General features: G+C 46.6%; 1 protein-coding gene across 1 annotated transcript in view; it reads left to right on the top strand.

Annotated features, from left to right (window-relative positions):
- Positions 1-24,737, top strand: part of MARCHF4 (membrane associated ring-CH-type finger 4) — a 104,458-nt gene that overhangs the window by 47,914 nt on the left and 31,807 nt on the right. The window contains exon 4 of the mRNA XM_033516098.1: positions 21,682-21,837. Coding sequence (XP_033371989.1) covers positions 21,682-21,837 — 156 coding nt within the window. The remainder of the gene's footprint in view (positions 1-21,681; positions 21,838-24,737) is intronic.

The following is a 24,737-nucleotide window of genomic DNA, read 5'->3' on the forward strand; positions in this document are numbered from 1 at the left end:
TAGAAACTAAGCAGTGTGTGCATGGCTCAATAACATATACAGCTCAGCGAGGAAGGGTCAAGACTAATTAATTTGCTGTGAATGTTTAATGGTCCTCTCTTACCTGTCCTGACTTGTCCCTAAAACAGGAGCTCAGGGAACCAAGCTCAGATGGAGAATCTGCACGGGAGCACTGTGCACTAGATGTGATAAATCCCACACTCTGTCTCTCAGTCAAACTGTTTCTCTTGCTGTCATTGCCTCTCTCAATGTTCCTCTTCATTTCAGGTTTTAAAAAAGGCTGATGTTGCTACTATCTATAGGTTATGCAAATGAGACATTTTTCCCCAAAAAATACACCACCTTCCTTTGGTGTGTTTCTGGAAAGCAAGAAGCTAAATAACTAGTTCACCTTGGCTCAGCAATTGAATGGTAGTGGAGACTTCAGGGTAGAAAGCTATAAAATCCAGCATCAAGAACGAGGTTAGTTAGTTATTCATCACTTCTTCCAGTACAAGAGCTAAAGGGTACCCTGTTAACAGATGGAAAAGCAGCACAAGGAAGCACAATGCGTCAGCTGGGCAATTTTCTTGGGATGTTGCAGGAGGAAAAAAAAAGAATAAAACACCTGAAAGAAGGATTAGGAGTTATTAAACTCATTGGTCCAGAAGCAGCTTCATTCAGTGAGCTCTGGTCTGACCTTGTTCTTATGAAGGCTGTGGCTGGGAAACATTAACCCCAACCACTGCTGCAGCCCCAAGAGGAACACTGATTAAAACACTTGTCCAGTGCAGGACAAACAGTGCCCAGGAGTGATGGGAGGCAATTCAACAGATATTGGTGGCCTTAGAGGCAATATCATCTTCTGTCAGCAAAGGGGCCCAGCTGGACACTGGGAAATGGGAGGCTGCTCCACAGCCTCAGGAAAACCATTTCCTTGGTACTGCTCCTAACCCCGCTCTGTCTCAGTAATATGATTGTCGCCTCTGCAGGGCAGGCACAATCTTTTACTGTCTATCTGTTCCATTCTTAGGAGAAATCAGCCCATCTCTAAGGCAGTGCCTCTCATTGTGCTTGCCATTGAGACGCAAATGGGCAATAATTATGTCTATTCTGGAAAAAAAATAATCCATTCCACTGTGTATTTTACTCTGCATATTTGAAGCTGTTCCATTTACAGACACCCTCCATGTGTCACTCTACTTACAGACTCTGATGCAGATGGTCCAATTATTTATTAATCTGGTTTTAAAATATCCTCAGCATGTTTCAGCAGGAGACACTTTCTTCAAGGTCCCAATTTCAGCAGAGTCAAAAAGAGGTTTCTGGTTGAATTTTCTGGAGAGCAAGATTGAATCTTCTTTGTCCTTTCTGACCTTCCCTTTCACATACTACTAACATCTCTTAGACCTGGGAGACGCAGTTACTCTTCTGGTGCATTTATATTTTTAAAATGTCTGAAATTGAAGGGATTATGGCTTAAATCTTTGCCTGCATTCTTAGAGTGCCTTCATATTCTCACAAGCCATAGACACATGGATAAGAAAAAGCATAAAAATTTATGTGAATTAAGTGTTAAAGAGCTGAGCTGTTTTTTTTTTTTCTGTTGTTGTTTTTATCCTTTCTGCCACATGTCCCAGAAGATTCAGAACATCTGGAATGTTGGCTGCAGGCCTGAACGAACTCATTTTAGTGGCAGCCTCTTGGATTTTGCGCTCCCTCTTTACTATTGTGTGAAGCTGACCAGGTTATTAATCCAGTCCAGACATCAGAGCTGAATGAGGCATCACCGTTAACTCAGGGTTTTCCCTTGCTGGGACACAGAAGATGTCTCACTGCAGAGTAAGCCATCAAACTGGCCACCAGCCATGTTCACAGGCTACACTGAAACCCAAAGGCCAAATTCACCAAGCCATGGGGGATTTGAAACATCAGCTGGGGGACTGTGTCCTTCCTCTGCAAAAGCAGCAGAAGAAAGGTGCTAGTAAATGCGTTCACCACCTCATCGCTTTTCTAGCAGCGTTATTTGAGTACTGTTGCTCATGTGCTCCGGGGGGTGATACACCAGAGAGGTCCAGCACTTCAAGATCTCTGCCTGCAATCTCCCACTGGCTTCACAGGATGAGGTCTGAAAATAGCATAGACTTTAAAATATGGCAAGCAGAAAATAACACACTCCAGACTTCCCTCTTGTGCATCCTGTGAACCTGAGGTCATGGTATGACAATGCCATTGCCACAGCCAGCCTGAGCACACCTGGGAGGACTGCCTTGTACTGGGTGGCACTGAGGGTGTTTTAAAGGTCTGAACCTCCACCTCCAGTTCAGTGCTCTGCCCCACATGTAGCAGATTTCCCCAGGACAGCTCCTTATTTGACCTCATATCCTGACCTGCCTCTCAAAGGTACCCATCATTCAAATCACATCATTGCAAGATTAAGCTTCTTTTTGTTGCACCAAGTGAGTAAATTTAGAAACAGTTAATCAGTATATTTGTCTTTTACCCATTAAATTATTATGCAGCAAACAAGGTTTCCCGGGAATAAAACTATTATTGTGGAAAATGAAAGGAGATGTTTGTTTAATTCCCTTCTGTAATGAATTGTTTGGACAATGCAACATTTGAATTGATGAGCAGGAAGCATAGGAATTCTGCCCTTAAAGAGAAGTGGAAATCTCCTCAGCTCTCCCCCATCCCAACTCTGTGGCTCAGAGCATCACTGTGTGCCTTGGGCCTTGGAGGGAAGCACAGACAAGAGGGACACTGAGGGCTCTGCTTTACTGAAGGAAATCTTCAGCTCATCTGGGCTTTTGCTGCTGTGCTCCTTCATGTTTTGCTTTCATATTTTTGGCTTTTTGTAGCTAGGGGTTTCCATCATTTAAAGACCCTTTGGCTTTAGGAGTAACTTGTGAGGCTTCCACCTCAAACAGGCTGATCTCACAAGGCTCCAGTATACGCCTTCTGGTACAAATAATGTTCCTGCACTTGCTGCTGTAAAGTCCTGCACACATCAAAAGCAGAAAGATGATGGTTCCTTGTGTTTGATATCTCTACCTTTGGAAAAGAGAGAAGGTAACTGAGCTCATTGAGGAAGTCTGGGATCAGTGATTTTGAGTGACCAGAGTGCTTCTGGACTGAAAAAGACAAATGTGATCCTACACCGCAGTGGAAAACAGGGTCACCCTACTGTTCTCTGCAGTATTGATACCTGTGTCTGGAGCAGGCAAGGCTGGCCCAGGGTAGCACAGGGAGCACACCATGCTTGGAGGGCTTTTTCAATCCAGCAACAGTGCAGAAACAGGCTACACACAAACCCAGGGCAGCCTCCTGAGCAGGAGCTCGGGAGCCCAGGGAAAAAGCAACTGCTAACCTGATTTGTCCCAATCAGTACACAGCAGAGAAGTAACTCTGGGTAGAGAAAAGAGCAGTTCAAGCCCCCCAAATTATTCTGCAACAGGAATGTTTAATATGGGTAGAGCTTGAATGAATTTAGGGTGAAACTCTCAAGTTTCCAACTGACCAAGTAGGGAGCTGTTGAAAGAACATTCCAGAAGGAGCTGGGTCATTAAACTGAACTGATTTTACAATGAAGCAGAGCACATTTGAGAGCAAATTTATGATATGCAATAACAGGAGGCTGGAGCTAGTGGCTGAAGTGTTCTCTTCAATCTTACATCTTTCTGCTCAAAGCAGGCTCCAATGTCTGAACACAAAAGCTTTCACTTCAGTTAGCAAGGGCAGACGTGTGGATGGCCACCACCACAGCCAGAGCTGTTTGCCATGGTCTTGCCATCTCTCCCTAAGGAGATACTGTCAAACTACTGTGCAAGGCAACAAAATCTCAGCACCAAAAACTCCTTCCTCTGAAATTAAACCCGGCTGGGCTCTCTTTCTAGAAGAGCCTCCTTTGAATACATTTAAGCTTTTTTTTTTCTCTGACTGCGAGTATAAAGTTGTGTTATTCCCAATACCCACAGAAACAGTAGAAGCATTGTGGTTCATGACATATGGAGGCTGGACAAGAGTCAGTGTGAGGGGAAAACCTTTCCCAGCCCAGAAGAGCATCATCCTGGCAAAGGTGGACCCTTGTCACATAGGGGATTTTTGTTCACTTTCTCCCATTGCTTCTCTTTGAACTTTGCGAAATAATCACTCTCCCTCATTGACCTTGCAGCTGCAATCAGGCCACACACACAGCAGGACTACCTGTGCTTCTCCAACCTTTTTTTGCTGCTTCTAGCATGGATATTCCCCTGTGCTAAACCCCCTCTGGGTATTGCAAATCTAAATCAGGACAAGCAATTCTGAAACCAGGCATGATCGCTGAAAGCAATCAGCTCCAAACTCACACACACATGAGGGAACAAATAAACCTCAAATTAGTAAACAGCTTATCACTTATTTAACATTATCACTCAAAGCTCCCAGTTTGCTAATACACCTGGGTGATCTTTTTACAATTACTGCAGTATTGCAGAGGAGCATCCTTCAAAATAATTCCAGGTAGAGAGAGCTTGCAAGGAACACAGCTCTGAGTATCTCCCAAGTGAAATAAGTACTGTTTCCACCTAAATAGGATCTAATGAGCCATTCAGTAGAATAGAGGGAAAAAAGAAGTCTTTGCCCTGAGGAAAAGCATCCCAAAGAACTCAGCAGCATCTCCAGTCTGCTGCTGGCAGTGCTTGTCTCTCAGAAAATAGATGCTACAATAGTTTTCCTAAAGTATAAATGAAAGCACAGAATTGCAAGAAGGAAATGAGCATCTTTAGGATATGGGTTTCATAATTGTTCCCAAGAGTCTCGGTCTTCAATTTCACAGTACCTTATCCTGTCAGTTGCAAAAATGATAGTTAAAGACATATTATGGTGGGTGGATTATTGCTCCCTACATTTGCAGGGAGCCCAAGACAAGAGGTCAGAGGTGAGTGCCTGATCACAGGTTCACAGCAACACAAGGAGAAGTAACAGCACTCCCAACAACCACTTCACAACTCACAAACCCACAGAATTACTGCAAAATCACAGAAAAAGGTAAATGCCTAGCTGAAAGGCTTCTGGGTTGCAATGGCATGTTTCTGTGAGCCTGGGGATAGGGCAGGGAGGTGTAGGTGCAGTCCCATAGTCCACTGCAAGGTTTGCAGACAGCTTTCATCAGCTGACCTGATAAAAGTGAAAAATTGGCCTGACCCACAGGAAAAATAAAAACCAAAACAACAAAAAGCTATCTGAGAAGACCCATTATTCCAGTCCTTAAACATGAAAGAAGCAGTGGTTCATGGACAGAAAACTTCTTTTTAGCCACCAGATCATATCAAACTCTTGAGGTTCAGGAAAGGAAAAAAAAAAATCAGAACTGGATCAGATCTCAGGTGAAAAACATTTCTTCCCCATTGTCTGAAGGTCTGTATTCAGTTTCATGGTAGAGGAAACAAGTCTGGAGCATAAAACACAGCAAGGGTGAGGTATATCAGACATAACCTACAGTCTTTACACCTACAGCAGTCTCATTTTCTAGTCCTGCACTGTGCAGAGCTGAAAGTCTTCTCTGGAGACTGGAGTACTATGAGGGGCTTCTGAACCACAGATGCTTAAAGATGAAGTGTGTTTAGCATCAGGTTAAAAAGCTCATGTCTCCCTACTCACATTCAGCTATTAATCTGCTCTTGAGAAATTCTCTATCTGAGAAACATCCAAAGTAAATAAAGATGGATGCAGGAGGAATCCCATTCAGCTCAGTTCAGAGCTCACACTTAGGTTTGTACCTGGCTGCACTGAGGACAAATCAGTTCCCTAGGGGCTGCACAGACTGGGGCAGGTGGCAAATTCCTTGATGAGAGGTGTGTTTAAGTGTTTTCTGGTCACCACAGGCTGGCAGATTTTTTTCTTCATGGTTTTCTTATTTTTTTTTCCTTCTGCATGGAAATAGCTGTGTTTTAGCAATAAAACTAGATTGGATTTAATTATCAAACACTTCCAATCCATGCCTGGGAATGAGTTCACAGAGCACATGGAGGCACTGCATGTCCATGGAGACAAGAAAGGGGAGGGTGATAAAAATCAGTGGTACCTGCTCCCCATGAGGCAGCAGGACCAGTGAGCTACAAGAAAGGAGATGCAGCCTTACGTTGTCACTGTCCCAGAGAAACAAATCCTGCATGGCTCAGAGTAACATACCACACCTCACTGAAGCCAAACAAAGGCCATAACAGTGCTGACTGAAAAGGAGCTCAGCCTCCTTCCATCCTGCTTTGAGGGACAGGCTCCATTCTATGTATTTCTATCTTCCCTGGCCCTACTAAAGATTTCAGGATGGTTTTTGGCAGAGCGGTCATGGACACAGCCACCCAAATAGCAGCAGCAGCACCAGAGAGCCAGCAAAATCCTCCCTGTGTAACCCATAGCAAACCCATACCCAGACAGGTCTCTGCTTTCTCACAGCTGCTCTGAGAAGCAGTGCAGCTATGGAGATTCCCCTCCTGAGGACCCTGGGATTGCTCTTGGCCACCAGCCCAAGAAGACACCCCACTACCTTATCCAAACCCTAAAACAGCCTCACTTTCCACTCTTAAAAGGTGTGCACAGGATACTCAGGTGGGTTTGATAATGCCCTCAGGACTGTGGAAATAAACCCAATGGGCTTTTTCCTGGCTGTATATTGGTGAGGTGGAATGCTGCAGCAGCTGCAGGTGGGCTGTGAAGATGCTGTGTGGTCCTTGCAGGAGAGGTCTGAGCTGGGGAAGCCTTAGGGTCTCCTCAGAGTGTATTTTTGGAAGTTAGGTGCCTGGAAATATTTTCTCCTATAGACAGGATGCTTTTAGGCTTATATTAATACTTAAAAACTGTAGTAGGACTGTTTCACATTCTAGGGCACTTTAGGATCCTCCCTCTGCTGCCTGGTGGGAACTGGGAAGCTTTTCTATGTGTGACAATATCCATAACTGAGTACCAATGTGTTAAAAGCCTGACTACACCCACACCAGTGATGAATTATGGCATTTCCCTTGTAGGCCCTCACTCCCTGTGTCTGGCCCAAGGTATTGTCCCATCATCTTTCACAGCTGTAATATATGATGTTCCTCCTGAGACAACACTGCAGGTGGACATGACATAGGATAAGCAGCTGTCTGTTTCCATCTCCTCCTGACAGTCTGGAGTGAAAAAGAAGAAATTCATGCCTGTAGAGAGGTGATGTAAAGCACAGACAGGGAGGAAAGGGAAGCTTATGGCAGAGTGAGGCAGGTTTGAGTGACTGCCTGTGCATATCTGAGTTTGCTTCACAGTTAATGCAGGGAATACACTGCGTTTGCTTTTGGAAAACAATGTGCAAGGATCTGTGCAGAGCTGGGGAACAGTGCAAAGCCCGGGACAGCCCTGTGCCCTGGGACGATGAGCAGATAATCAACCCTGAGATCCCAAGGCCCAAAATCCCAAGGCCCGAAGCAGAGAATCAAAGCATCAGCCAGGCTAAGGCAGGGCTGGATCTGCCAGCAGTCTCAAGGTGGCATGACTTTAACACGTCCTAGCGGTGGTTTGTCCCTGCCCCATAGGGAAAGGCAAATAACAAATCTCCACAGGCTCCCTGTGCCCAGCTGGCTGCTCTGGACAGCAGGCAGCACGGGCCAGCTCTGCGCTGCTGCCAGCCCGGGTGCGCTGCTCGCAGCTCAGCTCCACATCTCTGTTTCCTCTGCAGCTTCACACCTCGCTCCCTTCCATCACATTACAGCCAGGTGACTGCTTCCCCCCTGCCTGCCCTCTTCCTCTGCTCCAGCCCAAACACTGAGCCTTGCCTTCGTGTGCCCCAGATACCGGCAGGCTGTGCAAATAAAACCATTCCTGTGGTGGCAAACATGCCCGTGTTTTTGGCTCACCTTGGGGAAACTCTCATTCAGCTTATGTCCCTGTTTCCTTGAAACCTAATCAGGTAAGGAGGGAGGCAAGCTCCCCTCTGTTATGATGGGCAAGTCTAATAGCTGCAGGCTTGGATTATTACTTTTTTCCTATTAAGCAATGAATTTAACCAGAAAACGAACTGGTCAGGAGGGACCTGGACACCCTGCTTTCAGTTTGTAATACAGCCAGCCCTAAAACACGTGGCAGTGCAGCAGAGCACGTTTCAAGACCTGCCCCCTGTGTGCATGTGCTCCTCAGCACTGTTACCAGGCAGACTTTCATCTCCATTATCTCCAAAGAAATAAAGAGAAGGAATTAAATTAAAAATTCAAAACCCGTTGCTCTCCTTCCAGCAGCAGGAGGGCAAAATAGCTGGAGATCCTGAACAGTGAAGCCTAGGATGCAGGTCCCACCCAGAGATCTTGTTCGGCTTCCTTGATGACTGCCAGAGCCCAGGAATGTGGCCAGGCACAAGGAAAAGGTCTGGAGGACACAGAGTGTTTTCACCCTCCAGGCCCTGGGGCTGCCAGAAGTCTTCCAGCTTCTTGGGATGATTGCTGTACCCTTGCCAGGAGGCACCACTTTCATTTCATACTCACTGCCCCTCAAAAGGAAAGCCTCAAAATGTATTTACTACCCGTGGAAATGTGTGGATACAAGAGATGACAGCAGACATAGCTTGGGCAAGACTTTTGGATGCAGGTGTTGTATCTCTGCCAGGACACCTCCACCCCGCACTGCCACCCCTGCCGCAAAGGACCACTGAGCACTGGCCCTTCTCAGGTTTGCATGGCAGCTGGAGGTACTCGTTTTGGAAACAAAAATACATCTGCAACTGCCCATTCATTTCACCCAGGACACAGAAGTCAGACTGAGAATTTGAACACATTGAAGAGGAGAAGCCCCCTTACCAGGAGGCTGTGCAGTAGTAAGATAATTCGTTTTTCCTTAAAGTTTCAGTTTGCTGTCAAAGAACACTGGCAGGGCTTCTGAAAAAGAGCTTTCACTTAAGCACCTCTGCAGGTGAACAGGGCTGCTGCAGGGATGGGACCTGCCTCCAGAGCAGAACTGGCTGCCCCAGTGCTTTAGGCTGGCCATGCTCCAGCTGCCAGAGCAACAAAGACACACCAGTAAAGATCGATGTCCATGCAGACAGGTGGCCAGCCATGCTTAATGATTTTCTCTTCAACAGCCTTGTTTTTTCAAGATCCTTACACACTGTGGACACATGTAGATAAATGAAGTCTACAGTTGTCCCTGGGTGGTGTTTAAGTCTGGTACACAGAGCAAGGATCACGACATGGGGACTTCCCCAAATCCAGCAGCAGAACATCAGCAGAGCTGTGGGAGGGAGAGCTGGGGCCAGGGCTCCCCTAGCCCGTGCCATCCCCAGACGGCTGTGCATGTGTGTGCCATCACACTGCAGCCCATGAGGAGCATCTGTGCCTGCTGCAGGCATTTCCCATTCCTGGAGCATCACCGTGGAGGGTGATAGCTGGGTAATGAGTTTCTTTAGTCTTGCCTGAATGCTCTCGGCTCTGCTCACACAACTCCTCAGCGTTTGACACCAAAGAGCAGATGAGTAGCTGATTACACTACACTATTACTGACTACCCTGCCCTGGACAGTTAGTGGGACTTCTCCTAGGTAATACACATGTGTGGATAGTGATCATTTCTTTGCTCATCTCTCTACCAACCTAAATTCTGCAAAGGCAAGGAAAAAAACAACCCAGGAGCTCTCAAAAATCTCTTAAAATCTTTCTGGCGTAACAAAGCCTAGGAGTGTTGTACTAAAAGAACTCAGCTCTTGGGACTTGCAGCCCTGTCCCCTTTGTACTCATGATAGCCAGGGCAAAGCAATGAGAACAGCTTCCCTCTTTCCTCTTCTCTCTCCAGCGATCATCTTCCATCCCAGCTGCTTGCAGCATGAACAATAGTGAAGGAGTGATAAGTCTTGCCAGAATACAGCAGGTCACTGTCAGGGAAGTGGGCTGAGAATTTTCATGTTGCTCCTGGCTTGATGCACCAGAAAGTGGAGTAGAGCAGCTGGGTGGGTGTAAAGGACAATCCCATCCTAAAAGCTGAGTGAAGGTTAGATGGACCATAAATCTCCGCCACTGGAACTCAGGAACAGATATTTGACCCTTCCTGTGTGGAGACACAACTTGCTGAGAGAACTGTAAGTTTTTACAGAGGAGATGTGTTGTTTCAGAGAAAGGCAGCCTAACCTGTAGCTGAAGAAGGCCACAGCCCAGTCTGACTGAATGTAGTTCAGTGAGCTAAACTAATCCAGGTGGGGTAGGAGGAATCCTGCTTGGCACAAACAGGTTCTGTATCTGACACAGCAAATCCCATGGGAAAAGAGCAGGAGAACCAATTTGACAAAGCACAATAAAGACCAATAACAGAGAGATAATAGTTCATATTTCAATAGGGCATCTTTCATGCTGAGGGATACAAATGATTTGGCCACTGTTTGAAATTCAGCCACCTCTGGAGTGGAGCGTAGCTGTGCTTAGCATCTGACATTGCCTCAGTGTTGATGTATTTTTTAGTATGTAAATTGCTTGCCAATCAGTATATCTTCAAAAGGTTAGTGCAGAGTTAGATAAGTCAGCCCTATGTAATGCTTAATATCTGTGCACTGATAGTGCTGAAACCTCAGAGCCCTGGCACTGTTTATATATGCACATCCGTGTGTGTGTATTTCTCTTTTACACACACCAGTAAACCTGTACTTCAACTTGTGCAAAAGACTGATACAAAAAAGAAAATGGCCTCTGTAGCCCACTTGACTAATGTTACAGCTATTCTTACATTTATTTCTACTTTCTCTCCTTTCTATTTCATACAGTGCCTGTGAAAGGGAAAGCTGGATTCCCCAGCTGAAGTAGGGAAACAGAAGAAGGCTTTCCAGGAGATGTATGCAGGCAAAGACTGAAACGCATGGATTTATGCAGCTTCATATACAGGAGGCCTTTTGCCAGGCCAGCACTGAAAAAATCATAATTGATGTTGTGCAGCTTCCCCTGGGGACAGTGCAGCCAGTGCCAGTGGTGCCTCTGGCTCTATCCTATTGGGCCACTCTTGACTGGAAAGCTGTCACACTAGGCAAAAGGATTTAGGGATTAAGCTGCCTGTTCTCTTTTCCCACGGTGTATTTTCGCTGCACTTCAGCTAAGTGGGCCTGTGGGTTTATGAGCTCTGGACCAGGCTCCTGCAGTGGTGGGGAGGATGGTTCTGAGAGTCAGCAAGAGCATGCTCCCCGCCTCCTATTCCACCTACTCTCCCAGGATGCCTTGAAAATAGAAATTAAATGAAAGGGCAATGTGACCACTCTTGCCATGACCAAATGGTGTGAGACCCCCTGCTTTCATCCTCTCCCTAATTCCATGACTTGGGCTGCTCCATGCTGTCTCTTGCTCTTCCATCTGACTTGCATGCCCCTGAGTCCTCCAGGGTGACCCTGAGCTGCCACCCCCCCACCACAGCCCCGAGAGTACTTCCCTGGATCTCACTGGAGAGGTGCTGCTGGCAGTTTTGGCTGTTGGTATCCTGAGCGGTATCCATCATCATGGCACAAGTGCATCCAGCAGGCAGCTGCTCTGCTGCTGCTGGCAGACACCTGTAGAAGAAACCCTTTATATTTGTGGCTGGTTTTTAGCTCACTGCCAGTAAAGGCAGTTTAGCTTTGCTCCGTAGCTGCATCATTTCAAAAGGAAGTGCTTCTGCCTCCAGTGCATATTTGTGCCAGCAAGCATTTTGATTTTCTGCCAGACATTTAGGTGACCTTATGGCAGGACTGGAAGGCAAGGTTCTGGAGCTCCACCACCCTGCGGACCCTGTGGACCTCTGTTCTCCCCTCTGCTGCCTCCTTCATGTATTTTCGTTCAGCATCTCTGCTTGCAGAGTTGCCTGAGACATTAAAAATGAATGCCTTCACCACTAAGACGATAAGGAACTTGATCTCACATAAATTGGGATGTTCTGAGAACCATTTTAATTTCTGCTAATCAGCAGATGAAAAATGAATTACTTCAGATGTCATGTCCTATTGCACGAATCTTGTAACGTTAGGAAAAGCCATAACAGAGTTACCCAGTAATTGAAGGGCTCTACATGAGTGAACTTTGTAATTGCATATTCTTCTCCTTGAGTCTGGAAGGCAGAAAGGAAAAGTGGATCAGGACACGTCTTAATGAAACAGCTCAGTCCCGCAGTGCTAGCGAAGCCAAAAGTAAACAAACCACGCTCATTATTTTATATTACAATTCCCTGGCTGCTGCAGCAGCCATGTGTGTGTTGTCTCCCACCTCACTTCTGCTTTCAGCCCCCTGCCAGGCTGTCCTCAGCCTTCACCCCAGGTGCACCCAAGGCCAGCAGCCCACATTCAAGCTCTGCCTCACGCCACAGAAGACACGAACAGCTTTGGAGACAGACATAGCTTCAGAGGGTTTCCATTTCTGAGCTGCCAGTTTTGACTGTCCCAAATAGAGCAGGAAAAGCTCCTGCATAACCATTCCCATCCAGACCTGTTGGAAAAGTCCCTCCTTGTCACGTCCTCATCTCCGCTCCCAGCTGGGAAACACCGCCTTGAAGAAGTGGACATTTTCTCTGTGCTTTTGTTTGGACCTTATTTATTATTGGCTTGCACTTACTGAATGTGTACATGTCCCCCCAGTTCCTCACCATGCTGCCCTCAGTCCTGACTGGGGGTCACTTGAGGGTATTATGGAAAATGACAGCCCTCAAATCCTGGCTGCCATCATCTTCTGCTCCCCTCCACTGATGAGCTGCTGCTGCCAGGGCGAAGCAGCTCCTGAGCAGTTGCTGCACTTTTGGAAGGAGCATCTCATTGCTGTATGGCTGCCAGTAGCACCTGGCCATTTTCTCATTCTTGAAGAACCCAGGGAGATTAAGCAAATAATACAGAGTAAAGATTTTCTCAGCTCTAATGTTGAAGGGTTTTTCAGCTTTATCTGAGGGGAGGGGTAAAAAAAAAAAAAAAAAAGCCTATTGGTCTGTTTGTTTCACTGTCTTTATTAAAAGTGGGGTCTTTCGTCTGGGGAGTCAAACCAGCATCCATTTCTATGGATTTTCCATGGCTGCTCCTCAGAAGCTGATGGCATAATGTTTCCTGAAATGGCCATTAGCTGAATATCTTTATGAACAGCTTCCCAGGGAAGTAGCTGCAAAGTTCAATTTGCTGAGCACATCTTGGATAAGAATTGCATTGTACGGTATTTGCATTCTGAAAGCATTAACTTTATACTTTGAACTTAGAGATAATAAGGAATAATTGCTATCTTTTATTTTCCCATGAAAAAAATAAGTATATTTAGAAAAAAAATATTTAGATGAGGCTTTCTCTAGTGAAAAAGCCATTTGTACAAAAAAAAAAAACAAAAACGAGAAAACCTCTTTAATTGATTGAAGATTTATTACAAGAAGCCATAACTTAAGGGTACTTGATTTGTGCTGAAAGAATTGTTTGACTTCATGGTGTCGCATCAGATTTATCCCAGCATCACATCCTGGGGAGCAAAATTGAGTTCACTCTTGTACCTCACACAGAATAAATCTAAGTATTGTCTGAAATACTTTAATTAAGAAGAGACAGAGTGAAATAAGAGTGGATTTCTTTTTCAGAAGTAACTAGAGTGTTGTAGCTCATGAAAGAGTAAGTAATAATTCTGAGTAAATCTCCAGAAGCTTAAAGCCATCAGCACTTTGGGTGATAGCCCAGGACTATGACAGATTACAACATTTCTTCTCTGGAATGCTGAAACGGCTCCACTCTGTATTCAGGACAAGTGTGGAGCTGATCTTGCTGCAGCACCCAAGTGCTCTGGGCTGTTCAGGTATCTTGATTTCACATGTGCAGCACTGTGATTTCTGTGCATTGAAGGCTCTTCACTTAATTTGTGCTATTATCACACCTGATGAGGCACAGCAGGTGATATTTGAGACACTTGCCTTTTGATTCCTTGCAACCAAGCAACATTTAGTAAGAATTACTTAAATCAGCTAATCAAAAACATGTTCAATGACATTAGGATGAAGTGGGCTGTAGAACACATAAGTCAAGTAATTTTTCTTATGAAAATCCTTCTGTAGAGAGAAAAGCAAATAAATACCATATATTGTAACCTCTATGCTCCTTGGCCATTGATAATTAATTCCTGATTCCTTATTAGATATTTCAGGTGAGGTTTGACTTTGTTCTAGTGGAACAGCTTTTCAGGATCACTTTCAGCTACTTTGTCATGGATTTGCTGGTGGCAACAACATGGCAGGAGTGTTTGCAGGTCCCTGTGTTTGCTGAGGAACTGATTTGCTCTGAGGACTGACTTGTTCTGATTTGCTCTCATTTGTTTATTTGTTCTGAGGAAAACTGGTGGGTCAGGATTCCTGTTCAGGGGAATCTCCTCTGAGAAGGGCCTGTCTGTTGGCAAAACCCACATGTGGAGATGGAGTTCAGCATCTTTCCTCTCAGATAAGGGGACCATTAGGGTCTGTCCTTCAGACCCTAATGCCCTGTGGTTCTCTGTTTCTCACAAAAATGTATATTTTTCTGCTCCTGTGAAGGAAATCGGTGTTAAGCCATGAGACACCCAGCCCTTCCTGAACCAACTTCTTTTGGCCTTTACCAGTGGTGGCAAAGAAGCTCCCAGAGCTGTTGGGTAGTACCAGGCTATGGGCAAACACATGACCAAGTTGCTGTCAGATAAATACTGAAACAGCCCTAGCCTAGATTAAGTCCTTTTTTCCTTTTTTATAGTGAAAAAGGATTGGGTCATGTCCAAATATTTTATATTAAACTCTACAACTTTCCTGTTTTCTCTTCTGTGATCAAGACGAATGTGCCGCAGCTCCCTGACAGTTCACATTAAGCTCAGTGGAGCTGTGTTCAATCACCTTCCCCTGGAAATCAGTGAAGGAGCGAGGGCAGAGCCACCACTCCAGACTGCTCCCAGGATGAGTCACCACAGCAAAGGCTCCTGTCTTAGGGAGCCAGAGCTGCCTCTCTAAATGCGCTGGGCTTTCTGCACCCAGGACTTCTCAAGCCTCTTCCTCCTTCTTTCTTCATGAGATTTCATTCCTTGTCTTCATTTCTCTCTCCCACCCTCCTGCCCAGCAGAACTCTTTAAGGTTTTAGCAATTAAGGGACGAAAAGAAGGCACCCTCTTTCCTGCTCCTTGGCAGAGCAGAGAGATGATCTGTGTGCAGAGGAAACCCATCCCTGCTCCTGCCTGGCTGAGTCCGGCACCGTTGCTTGCCCTGTGGGAAGGTGGAGTATGAAGTTTGCCCTCAGGCCTCTCTGACATGGCTCCCATCCCTGTTCATAAGCAGTGGGGATCCCCTGGGAGCACACAGACAGTGCCATGAGGGGTCTTGCTTTGGAGCATCTTGCTCAGAGGTGGCAGAGAAGGAGCAGGGCCATTTGGTAAAGAGGGCAGCCAGTGCAGTGGTGCAGCTCAGGGACCTCTTGGGATTTTCCTGCTCTCTGCTGAACAGCCTGGAGAAGGGACCGATCAGATGCCTCTCCACCACATCCCGGCCCTGTTATTGGGCTTGAGGGTACAGGGATTTGACCCACTGTCTGCCTCCAGCACAGCTGAGACTCTTGAGTCATCAGCTTCAACCAAAAAAAACATGTTTTGACTTAAAACATGGGCAAGCTTCATTCCTATCCTGATGAGCAGCCAGATGAGTTGATGGTCCCCCAGCTCTGCAGTGACAGAAGAGTCCCCAAGGGGAATAGTAATGCTCAGAAAATGGAAAGTCTCCCTTCCCACTTCTCCATCCCACTCCCAAATTCTGAGCTGACACCTCTGTCATTGTCTGTCTCAGCAGTGGTGACAGGCACAAAACACTGCAGACGGGAAAGCACAGAGAAAACTTAAAATTTCCCTGGTCCATGGTAAAGCCAGAGGCTGTGGGCATCAGCTGCTGAGCTGGGAAGTCATGCCTCTTGTGACAGTGGTGGAATGAGTTTTCCAGCAGAAGGAGGATGCAAAGCAGGTCCCACCCTGTCCTCCTTGCAGCTGTGGTTGCAGCATTTCATGTTTTCATCAGAGAGGTGCAAAAAAATCCTGAGCAGCGTGGCAGCCCCAGCGCTCTTCGCAGGTGCTGCAGCAGAGCCTCTGTGGGTGGAAAGGCAATTTGTGTTGTTTTTGGAGCATTGGGAGCTCTGCAAACATGATGGCTTTTTAGACAAGACTCACTGTGGAACAAATGTTGGGTTTCAGCTCAGGACCTTGTGAGACACATCCCTTTCCCAACCAGCGCCCACACTCCCAGACATCAGGAAAATGCTCCTGATGGTCTTAGGGGGCTGTGTGATGGTTTTGCTGGGTGCACCAAAGCTGAGATCCCTGTCTGCTCATGGAGATGGCAGAGATGCCTCAGGCTTGTTGCTGGATTTCTCATCGCTCTGTGAAAGATAAGTGCCCCATTCACTGTGCTGCCAGAACAGCTAATTATCCATGGAAAATTGCAGAAAACCATGAAAAAGCAGAGCTGTGCCCCCACCACGCCCATCTCAGAGCCCCCAGCCTGACATACCCTGACATACCCAGCTGTCGCTGCTCCTTCGTTCTGCTGAGGGCTTAAGGAATCCTGGAGAGGGGCCCACACTTCTACCACAGCTCAGCCCTGCAGAGACGTGGTCTTGACCCAGGGAGCTGCCAGGCCAAGAGCACACACCAGAGGCTTCAGCCAGGGATTCACAGACTTAAATCACAGCTGAGCAACAGAAACAATTGTCCAGAGCTGGATTCTTCTGCTTTATGGGGCTGCATTTTGTCTTGATGTTGGGATGGGGGTACTCATAGCACCCCAGGACACACAGATCTTGCCTGCCATGGGCAGTGCTGTTTCTGCATGCCACGGGGATATCAGGTCTTGTGGGGGAGCTGTGGGATGAGCCAATTCTGATCACAGACATGGCAGTCTGGATTTCTTTTTCTAATCACTTGCATAGATTTTCCTATAGGCTCTCCAGATTTTAGGGAGATTCCCAGTTGGGGTATTCCCTTAGCTGGGTCAAGAAAAGTCTCTCAGCAGATTTCTACCAAGATGGAGATTGGGATCAGTAGCCAGTTCTGCTGGGGTGCCTGGCGAAATGCCATCTCACCAGAGCCCCATTCATAACCATGTCCTGTGCTGTCCTGATGCCACAGGAGACCTAGGTCCACTCCTGTCTGGGTCCACACTCTGTGCCAATTTCCCCCAGTGCTGGAGAATTTCATGCAGTGTGATACATATATATGCACACATACACATACCTATTCCATGTCCCTTGTTGCCTGCTGCTGGCTGGCACAGTGCTTGCATGCATGGGGAAGCATTTGAGATGCTGGTAGTCACATGTGTTTAGTTCAAAAGGATAGAAGGGCAACTCTTATAAGTGTGTGAAGACATAGTGGTCATTAGTACATGTTTATTGAAGTTTACCAGCTCTGTAACAATGGGATTCTCTTTGCCATTTGACTTAATTTGTCTGTAATTATGTTCCTAATATAGAAATCATTTGGCATTTATTTGCTGTAGTAAAACTTCCCATTGCATTTAAACTCAATGTGGAGATTAAAGTATATTTAGGAGATGCAGCTGAAGACCTGAAATTAAATGACCCTGGCTTCCTCCTGCAAACAAGACAAACTCAGATAAATGCCAGCAGTCTCAGATGCATGCATGTACATGCAGCAGCTGCATGTACACCCCCAGAGAGAGATGGCAGCCCTTGTGATGGGACAACTCCTTCAGCATCTTTTCATTCACCTGCTCTTACTCAGGGCACTGCTCCTGTGACTGGTGCTTGTGCTACTTTGCATACCTGAGCAGGGAATGCACAAGTGAAAGAAAAACTGCAGGTCTTAAGATCACCATCAGCTATCTTGGTTTTCTGTACAGTTTGCACTAGCTTTCAAAATGTTTGCTTTAATGGTTTTGATAACAGGATTTTGGTAACATGGCTCTTCCCAGGTGAACTGGTGCTCAGGAGCAGCCCAGGCACCAGACATAGGTCAGCACAGCTGGGCCAACCCAGAAGACCAACCACATCCTGGCCCTGAATGACACAGTCATTCGCAGCCTTGCCCTCTTTAAAGGAGACTGCATGGGAAAATTTGCTGTACTTAATTTGCAGTTAAAAGTACAGGTCTGGGGAACACATCCCATGTCTGCCTGCTGGTGGGTGAGCAGCTGCAGCTGTGGTAGCAGTGTGCAGATGGGCTCCCAGCACTGATAAATGACAGATAAAAGCCAGGCGAAACACTGCCACCAGCACTCAACAGGGGTGACGCTGCTCCTGACGTGGTTATTTTCTCCCTGGATATACCGAGCACCACAAGCATGCCGGCAATAATCTTCTTTTTTTCCATCCTTTCTCAGCACTCCTCCCAGTAGGCTTTAAATAGCAGGGGCCAGATAATCATTAACCACTTTGACGTACTGCAGCGGGTACGGATTGGGAGTCCAGAGCAGAAGGACAGAGCTGGAGCAGACCTGCACTACTGGTTCATCTCCTGCAGTATTGTCCTCCTCAGGGTAAAGCCAGTTCAGCTTGGCTTTGCCCCTGCTGCTCCTCAAGACAAGCTCCCATCACAGTGATAAACAGGGAAGAATGTTACATATAATTGCTTAGGATATTACTCTTTCCAGAAATAAGGAAGAGTATTTCATGTGTATATTGAAATGGTTGTGGCTGAGACAGAGCACCCTTTCCTTTTTTTTAATTCTGTTTCTTTCTAATTTAGACTTGGATAACAGAAAAAATTAAAGGCAGCCCTGATTCCAAAGCACACTTGAGTGTTTCAGAAGAACAAGAACTAGTGTAGCGGTAGTGAGCAAGCTGAGGAGGAAGCTTGCTGTTGGAGAGCATTTCTCCATGAATTACTGACAAAGGAAAAATGCTGCTTAGACTCATCTCAGTGATGGGATATAACTCTACCATGGGAAATTGCAAAAATAAATGTTGTGAAGTAGGGAAATAGACCCTTCAAAGGGTTTTGGAGAGCAGCCCCCAAAGGGAATTGGTGGGAATACTGCTGTTTGAGCACTGGAGAATATGTTGTGCAGACCCATCTTCTACAAACGTGCAAAAATGTGCGTTAGGGATTTCATTTCCATCTCTAATAGCTGTGATTTGTGTCTCACTTTGGGTTTGCTTTTGTGTTCCTGTAGCTTTTAGCAGAAGAGGACTCTGTACAGCAGAACCTTCTTGCGTATCACAGCCAATGGTCTGTTCCTGAGCTCTCTGTACAGCCAGCAATGAGACTCTTTCTCCTTTGCTGTACAAAGGATGTATTCCTTTAATATGCCCCCAGTGTTTGTTTTTCTGCTGGTACAGGACTGCATGTGAGCATGTGTGCATGTGGCAGTGTTTTTACAAATGCCTGCTGGGGACAGAATTGGGCTTCACAGTATGCAAAAATAGCTGTGTGCCACATACAAGGATGTAATATTTCAGACGGTTGGAGAAAATGTGATAAATTGAGTTTTTGCTACATTTGCTAAAATCAAGTTACTGGGGGACTCATCTCCACGGTTGAATCCTGAGGTTGTAGGAGCTGGCAAGACTGTGTGTTTGAGCATCCCAGTTAGGGAGGGACACTGGGTCCCCATGGTGCTGTAGGACATCTGTGAACATCTCTTGGCTCTGAAGAGAGAAGCTCAGATTTCATAGACTCATTTGTTACAGAGCCCCAGAAGCCAGTGCAAGTCCAGGCTGTAGCTACAGCTTTTCCCCTCTGCCTTTGCCTGGAGGTTGTTGCTCTTAGTTCCTGCTCCATTCTGCTCCATTTCTGATCCCTCATCATCGATGCCTCCAGCTGCTCATTAGACAAAGCCCAGGTCCTGTACTCACCATTTTGAGCCCTGCAAGAGAGACCCTGGTGAGCAGTGAGGTGGAAAGGCAGGGATGCTGCAGATCTGGGAGGTTTCTGCATGACCTCCTTAGTGCTGGGGCCACACTTGTGTGCTGAGGAGTGAAACTGTTGAGAAAATAAGGCTGAGATGATAAGGGCAGACCAGAGGCACAGAGCAGTGGTCCATGTACCAGGCTGGCTCTTGGTGTGGAAGAGGTTTGGTGAGCCGGGGAAACAGAGGAGTTGTGCCAAATTCTGGTCCCTCCCCTTTTGCATCCTGTCGGGCAGTACCTGCTCTTCTGGGCTCCTTATCACACTGGTGATGTCTCACCCCAGTCTCAGCCAAGGCACAAACATGCACAGCCAAACCTAAGCCCCTCAAATTGGACCTCACATGGGGAGTTTGCTAAATGTCAGTGCTCATTCCCACGTGCACCTTTCTCCCATCTAATCCTTCCCTTCTTCTGGCTTGTCATGTCACCCCTTTGCAGGTGGAAAAGGTTCATGGCACCTAAAACCCTCCTTGCTCCCCCTCTCCCTTTGTATCCCCTATGATATGTAATGAAAACCAGTAACAAGTAGAGCCAAGGCTGTGTTTGTAACATAAACAATTATTTTCAGTTTTTCTAAAATTTCATGAAAGATGACATTTTTAGGTCACCTAGCTGAAACAAATGAAACGATTAACGTGTTCGCATTAGGTTTTGTAAAATAGAAGTATCACTCTTGCCCAGTGGGGTCCTCAGTTCCTCAGGTCCTGAGACCTGATGTAGTGACCTAGAAGCTGAGACAGTTTCCCACCAGGGTTAGCAAGAACAGGATCTGGTGTATAACCCAAGGCAGTTGGAATGGATGTCTTTTACCATATCCAGCAGTGTCCAGTGCCAGGGTCCATTATCCTGGTGCTCCATCAGGCTAGTGATGAGGCTGATCTGGGCTGTAAGAGCAAATATCTTCTCCGCAGTGCTGAAAGTATGATTCAACCTTCTCTGTCCCATAGATATTCTTAATCTGCCTTTAAAACCTTTTTAATCTTGGAGCACAGCTAAGTACACTATTGGAATCTTTACTATGGCTTTTAAACAGTAAACAGTGAAGAGTAAAATGTAATGTCTCTCTCCTAACCTGAATAAGCAATGGCAAACAACTGTAAAGAGCTCCTGAGCTTGTGTGCAGAGAGGAATTTAGTCCCATGGTGAACAGGATGACAGAAGATAGATCTGAATAATACGTTGTTTTTGTGGATACCCTGTTAAAAGCTACACCAGAAACAAGGGACCGAGTCAGGAGGTTCAGTGTTTCTGCCACCACTCATAACCATCTGGGTCACAAGCCAGGACACAATTTGTTCTCCTCTTCTTGCTTCTAGGGTGCAAATAGCCAGCCCTGTAGTTCACCAGTATGACTGTCTGGGGAAAGTGGACGGTGTGGAGATAAATCTGAGGACCTTTTGCCTGTCTGGGCTCAAGGAAGCTACCCTGGTCTGAGCAGGACATCAGTCTGTGGCAGAGACCGTCTCACAATTTATTACCATCTCCAACCTCACTTTGTAAAACAGGCAGCAGAGAGACAAAAACCTGAGCAATGAACTAGTGGCATGTGGTTGCCAACAGAGGTGTGTCCACTGTTTGGGGTCAGTGTGGGTCCTCTGGAGTCTCGTAAAAGTTGTGCTCATCTAGGTTTTCCTTCAGTGGTGACAAGGCAAGTAAGACCCCAGTAGCTGAGATCATTACATCCCTGACAGTCTTGGTTCACATCAGCCATGCATTATTAGAGGGAAAAGGGATGGAAGCAGCACAATTGCCTGAGCCAAACTATGTAAAAAGGAAGTTCAAATGGTGGATGTGGGAGCTTCTGCCATGGCATGCCACGTGTGCTGTGCTGCCCCGTTCCTGTGGAAGGAGGGAAGCCTCACTGATGGTGTCTGTCTCTTTCAGGGGGAGTTGCTGAGCCCGTGTCGATGTGATGGATCTGTGAAGTGCACGCACCAGCCATGTCTGATCAAATGGATTAGCGAGAGAGGCTGCTGGAGCTGTGAGCTGTGTTACTACAAGTATCACGTCATTGCCATAAGCACAAAGAACCCTCTGCAGGTAAAGGTACTAGAGACATTTCAAAGTCTATCTATTCTTGTTTCAGTTTTTGTTTCTGGGAGCAAGTGGATTTTACCTGTGTGGGTTTTCCTTCCCTGTGTACAGGGATTCATATGTCTGAGACACTTAGAAAGGATTGCTAGGGGCTTATCCGAAGAGGCCCCATGTTCTGCTCAGTGGTTCTGTGAGTATCCCTTGGGAGTCTGCTCTTTCTGTCCTTGGCAATTTCTATATTCACTTGCCTTCTGTTGCAAATTCCACTAACACCTCACAGCCATTCAAATGTGTTCATCCACTGGAGACCACAGGTGTGCCTGTCTCCAGGGCCATGCAAGGACAGCGCCACTGTGGGATTTACTGCAACAGAGCACACAATCTGTGACTGAGTGTTTATAGTTGTGCCATTAATCCTGATCTCCTCCTGCTGAGACTCTGCTGTGTTGGCGTGAGGGATGGAGGAGGCAGATGGAGGGTTCTTAGAGCTCTCCTCTCTGATCTCACCACCTTTTTCACTTTACTGCTCTCCCACAATCATGGCATGGCACAAGAGGTGTTGACTCTGATACTCTGGTCTGTTCAAGCCTGATCTTGATGGACTTTTGCAGATGTGCACACAACAGGTAAAGCACATCTTGATGTGAGTGTCTGTGAAAGTCATCCAAGGACCCACATCCTTTCTTATCTGTAAAGCACTGTAGTTGAATAAGTTGCAGTACAGACTGGTGATTCAAAATCAAGATTCAGAATGGGGAAACCTGTGTGACTTAAAAATGGGATAAATTATCCTTAATAGCTATTGATTTATTGCGGGGGCAATGCCTGAAGATGCATTAATTGCTGCATGCCTTTGCTGAGCGCCATTAGTGCCCCAGCCGTAAGGAAGCACATTACATCCAGCTACTACTGCTTAATCAGCATCATCTGGACTGGAGAGGCATTACAATGGTATAGAGACCAGGGTCATGTCTGTAGGGGTTTTGGGCTGTCCAGTGCCTGCACCTCCGCAGGTCGCTCTCTTGCCAGGGGGCAAGGACAGCGCTGGTGATGGTGCCCAGTTGTACAGGGGAGTAGGGGAATGCAAACTCCTGCTCTCTTCTTCAGACTGTGAGCTCTCTGTGGTTTTTTCTAGGCCTGAAGTCACTTACCACATTGAGGAGAAAGGGACAACCCATTAGGACTCCAAACTTAAATGAAGTAGTGAAATTAGGGGGACATCATGGGAGAATTTTGCTGAGGGGAAGAAAAAACCTGCCTGCTCTCTGAGAGTCCCTACAGCTTCTGATTCAATTTTCCATGAACCATGGGCTGGACACATCAGTAGTTTCATCCCAAGCCTCAGACCCAGAATATTTTAATTTCTTGGCTCTAGTAGCTCAGAGCAGATTGAAACACAGGAGGGGAGATGTGGACAAAGCAGCTTTTGTTTATTTCTGGAAAGCTGCTCCACAAGTGCCCTAATGCTTCCTGTGTCTCAGATTGGGGATGCAATGCTGAGCAGCACTGAAGGTTTGCGAGTACAAATTTGTGAGCATTTGTGTCTCCAGAACCGCCTTTAATGAATGACTTCCAAATGCTCTGAACTTTCAGGTGGCTCAGGGCAATGGGTCAATGACTTCCTGTTCCTCACTCAGCTAAAATTTGTTGGGAGGTGCTCATGGACAGGCTCCCACCTCACACACACATATTTCAGAGCCTGTGCAAAGCTTCTCTGTCTCTGGGTTCCCCTGTCAGAAAGTGGCCTGATCTGCTGGTCTTTGCCATGAACACAGAAGCTGAGTGGCAGAAACAGCTGTGTTAGAGAGCTTGGCTCCAGGAGCAAAAGTCCCAGAGGACTGTGTAGATCCAGGGCTTGGAACCTTCACATTTCTGGCTTAGACTTCACAGCACTTCTCACAGAAGCACTGGGAAATTTGGAGGATGGGAAGAAGCAACTGGAGTGAAAAGACATTTGGCCTGGAATAAATGCAGTGTGTAGAGTTACAGCTGCGTGCCTGGGTGCCCTGTCTGGTGCCAGCACAAAGGCACTGCTGGGAAGCAGATGCTACATAGGCATTAATTTGCAAAATCTTGTGGGAAGTGGCTGACGGACCAGGCCAGGACTTCCTACCAGGACTAAGGGCTTGGGCCCCCTGTAACCCATCACTATGAATGCCTCATTTCTCAGTGGCTCTCACCATCTGGTAGGATGCTGGGAAGAGGAGGCAGAGAGGATACAGGAGTTACCATGCCCCAGCACTGTATCCCATAACAAGTCACAGCATGTGCAGGTGGGAGGAGCACACCTCTTGTGTTTCTGCTTGGCCTGCACCCCACTTGTGGATAACACGGTCCAGCTGGACATACAGATATATCTCAAAGTCCCTGACCTTTCTTCTCAGGATCTGCTGGAACTTGGGTCCAGCTTTATTCTTACAAGAAATCTCTGAATTTCTCAAGCACGATTTTTGGAGGCCAAATGCTGTAGGAAGTCAAGGTCATCTGTTTTTTTCTAGACCAACCATAATACAGGCAAGGACCACACAGGCCTCATGTCTTTGTCAAACATAATCTGTTAGGGTGATGCTCTGAGCTTGGCTAGATTCTAACCAGTAACATGGCCTACCTCTCTCCTGCATCCCCTCATCTGATAGACTGCTGGGAAGCCAAATCCAGGCAGCTGGCAGACCCTGGACTCCCTGAAGCATGTCCAATTGGTCTGAGCAGAGCAGCACATCCAACACACACATGTTCCTTGGGACCTGCATGTTTCTCTGCCTACTTTGACATCTGCTGCACATTTTTTGGAGCGCTCAGAAGCACAGCATGGGCCAGATGTGTCTGGAGACTCATGGTGTGGGTAGAGAAGTTACAGCCGGGTTCATGCATAATTAACACAGGCTCCTTCCAGCCTCCAGGCTATT

This window comes from Parus major, chromosome 7, assembly GCF_001522545.3.
Source record: "Parus major isolate Abel chromosome 7, Parus_major1.1, whole genome shotgun sequence".
Lineage (NCBI taxonomy): Eukaryota > Metazoa > Chordata > Aves > Passeriformes > Paridae > Parus > Parus major.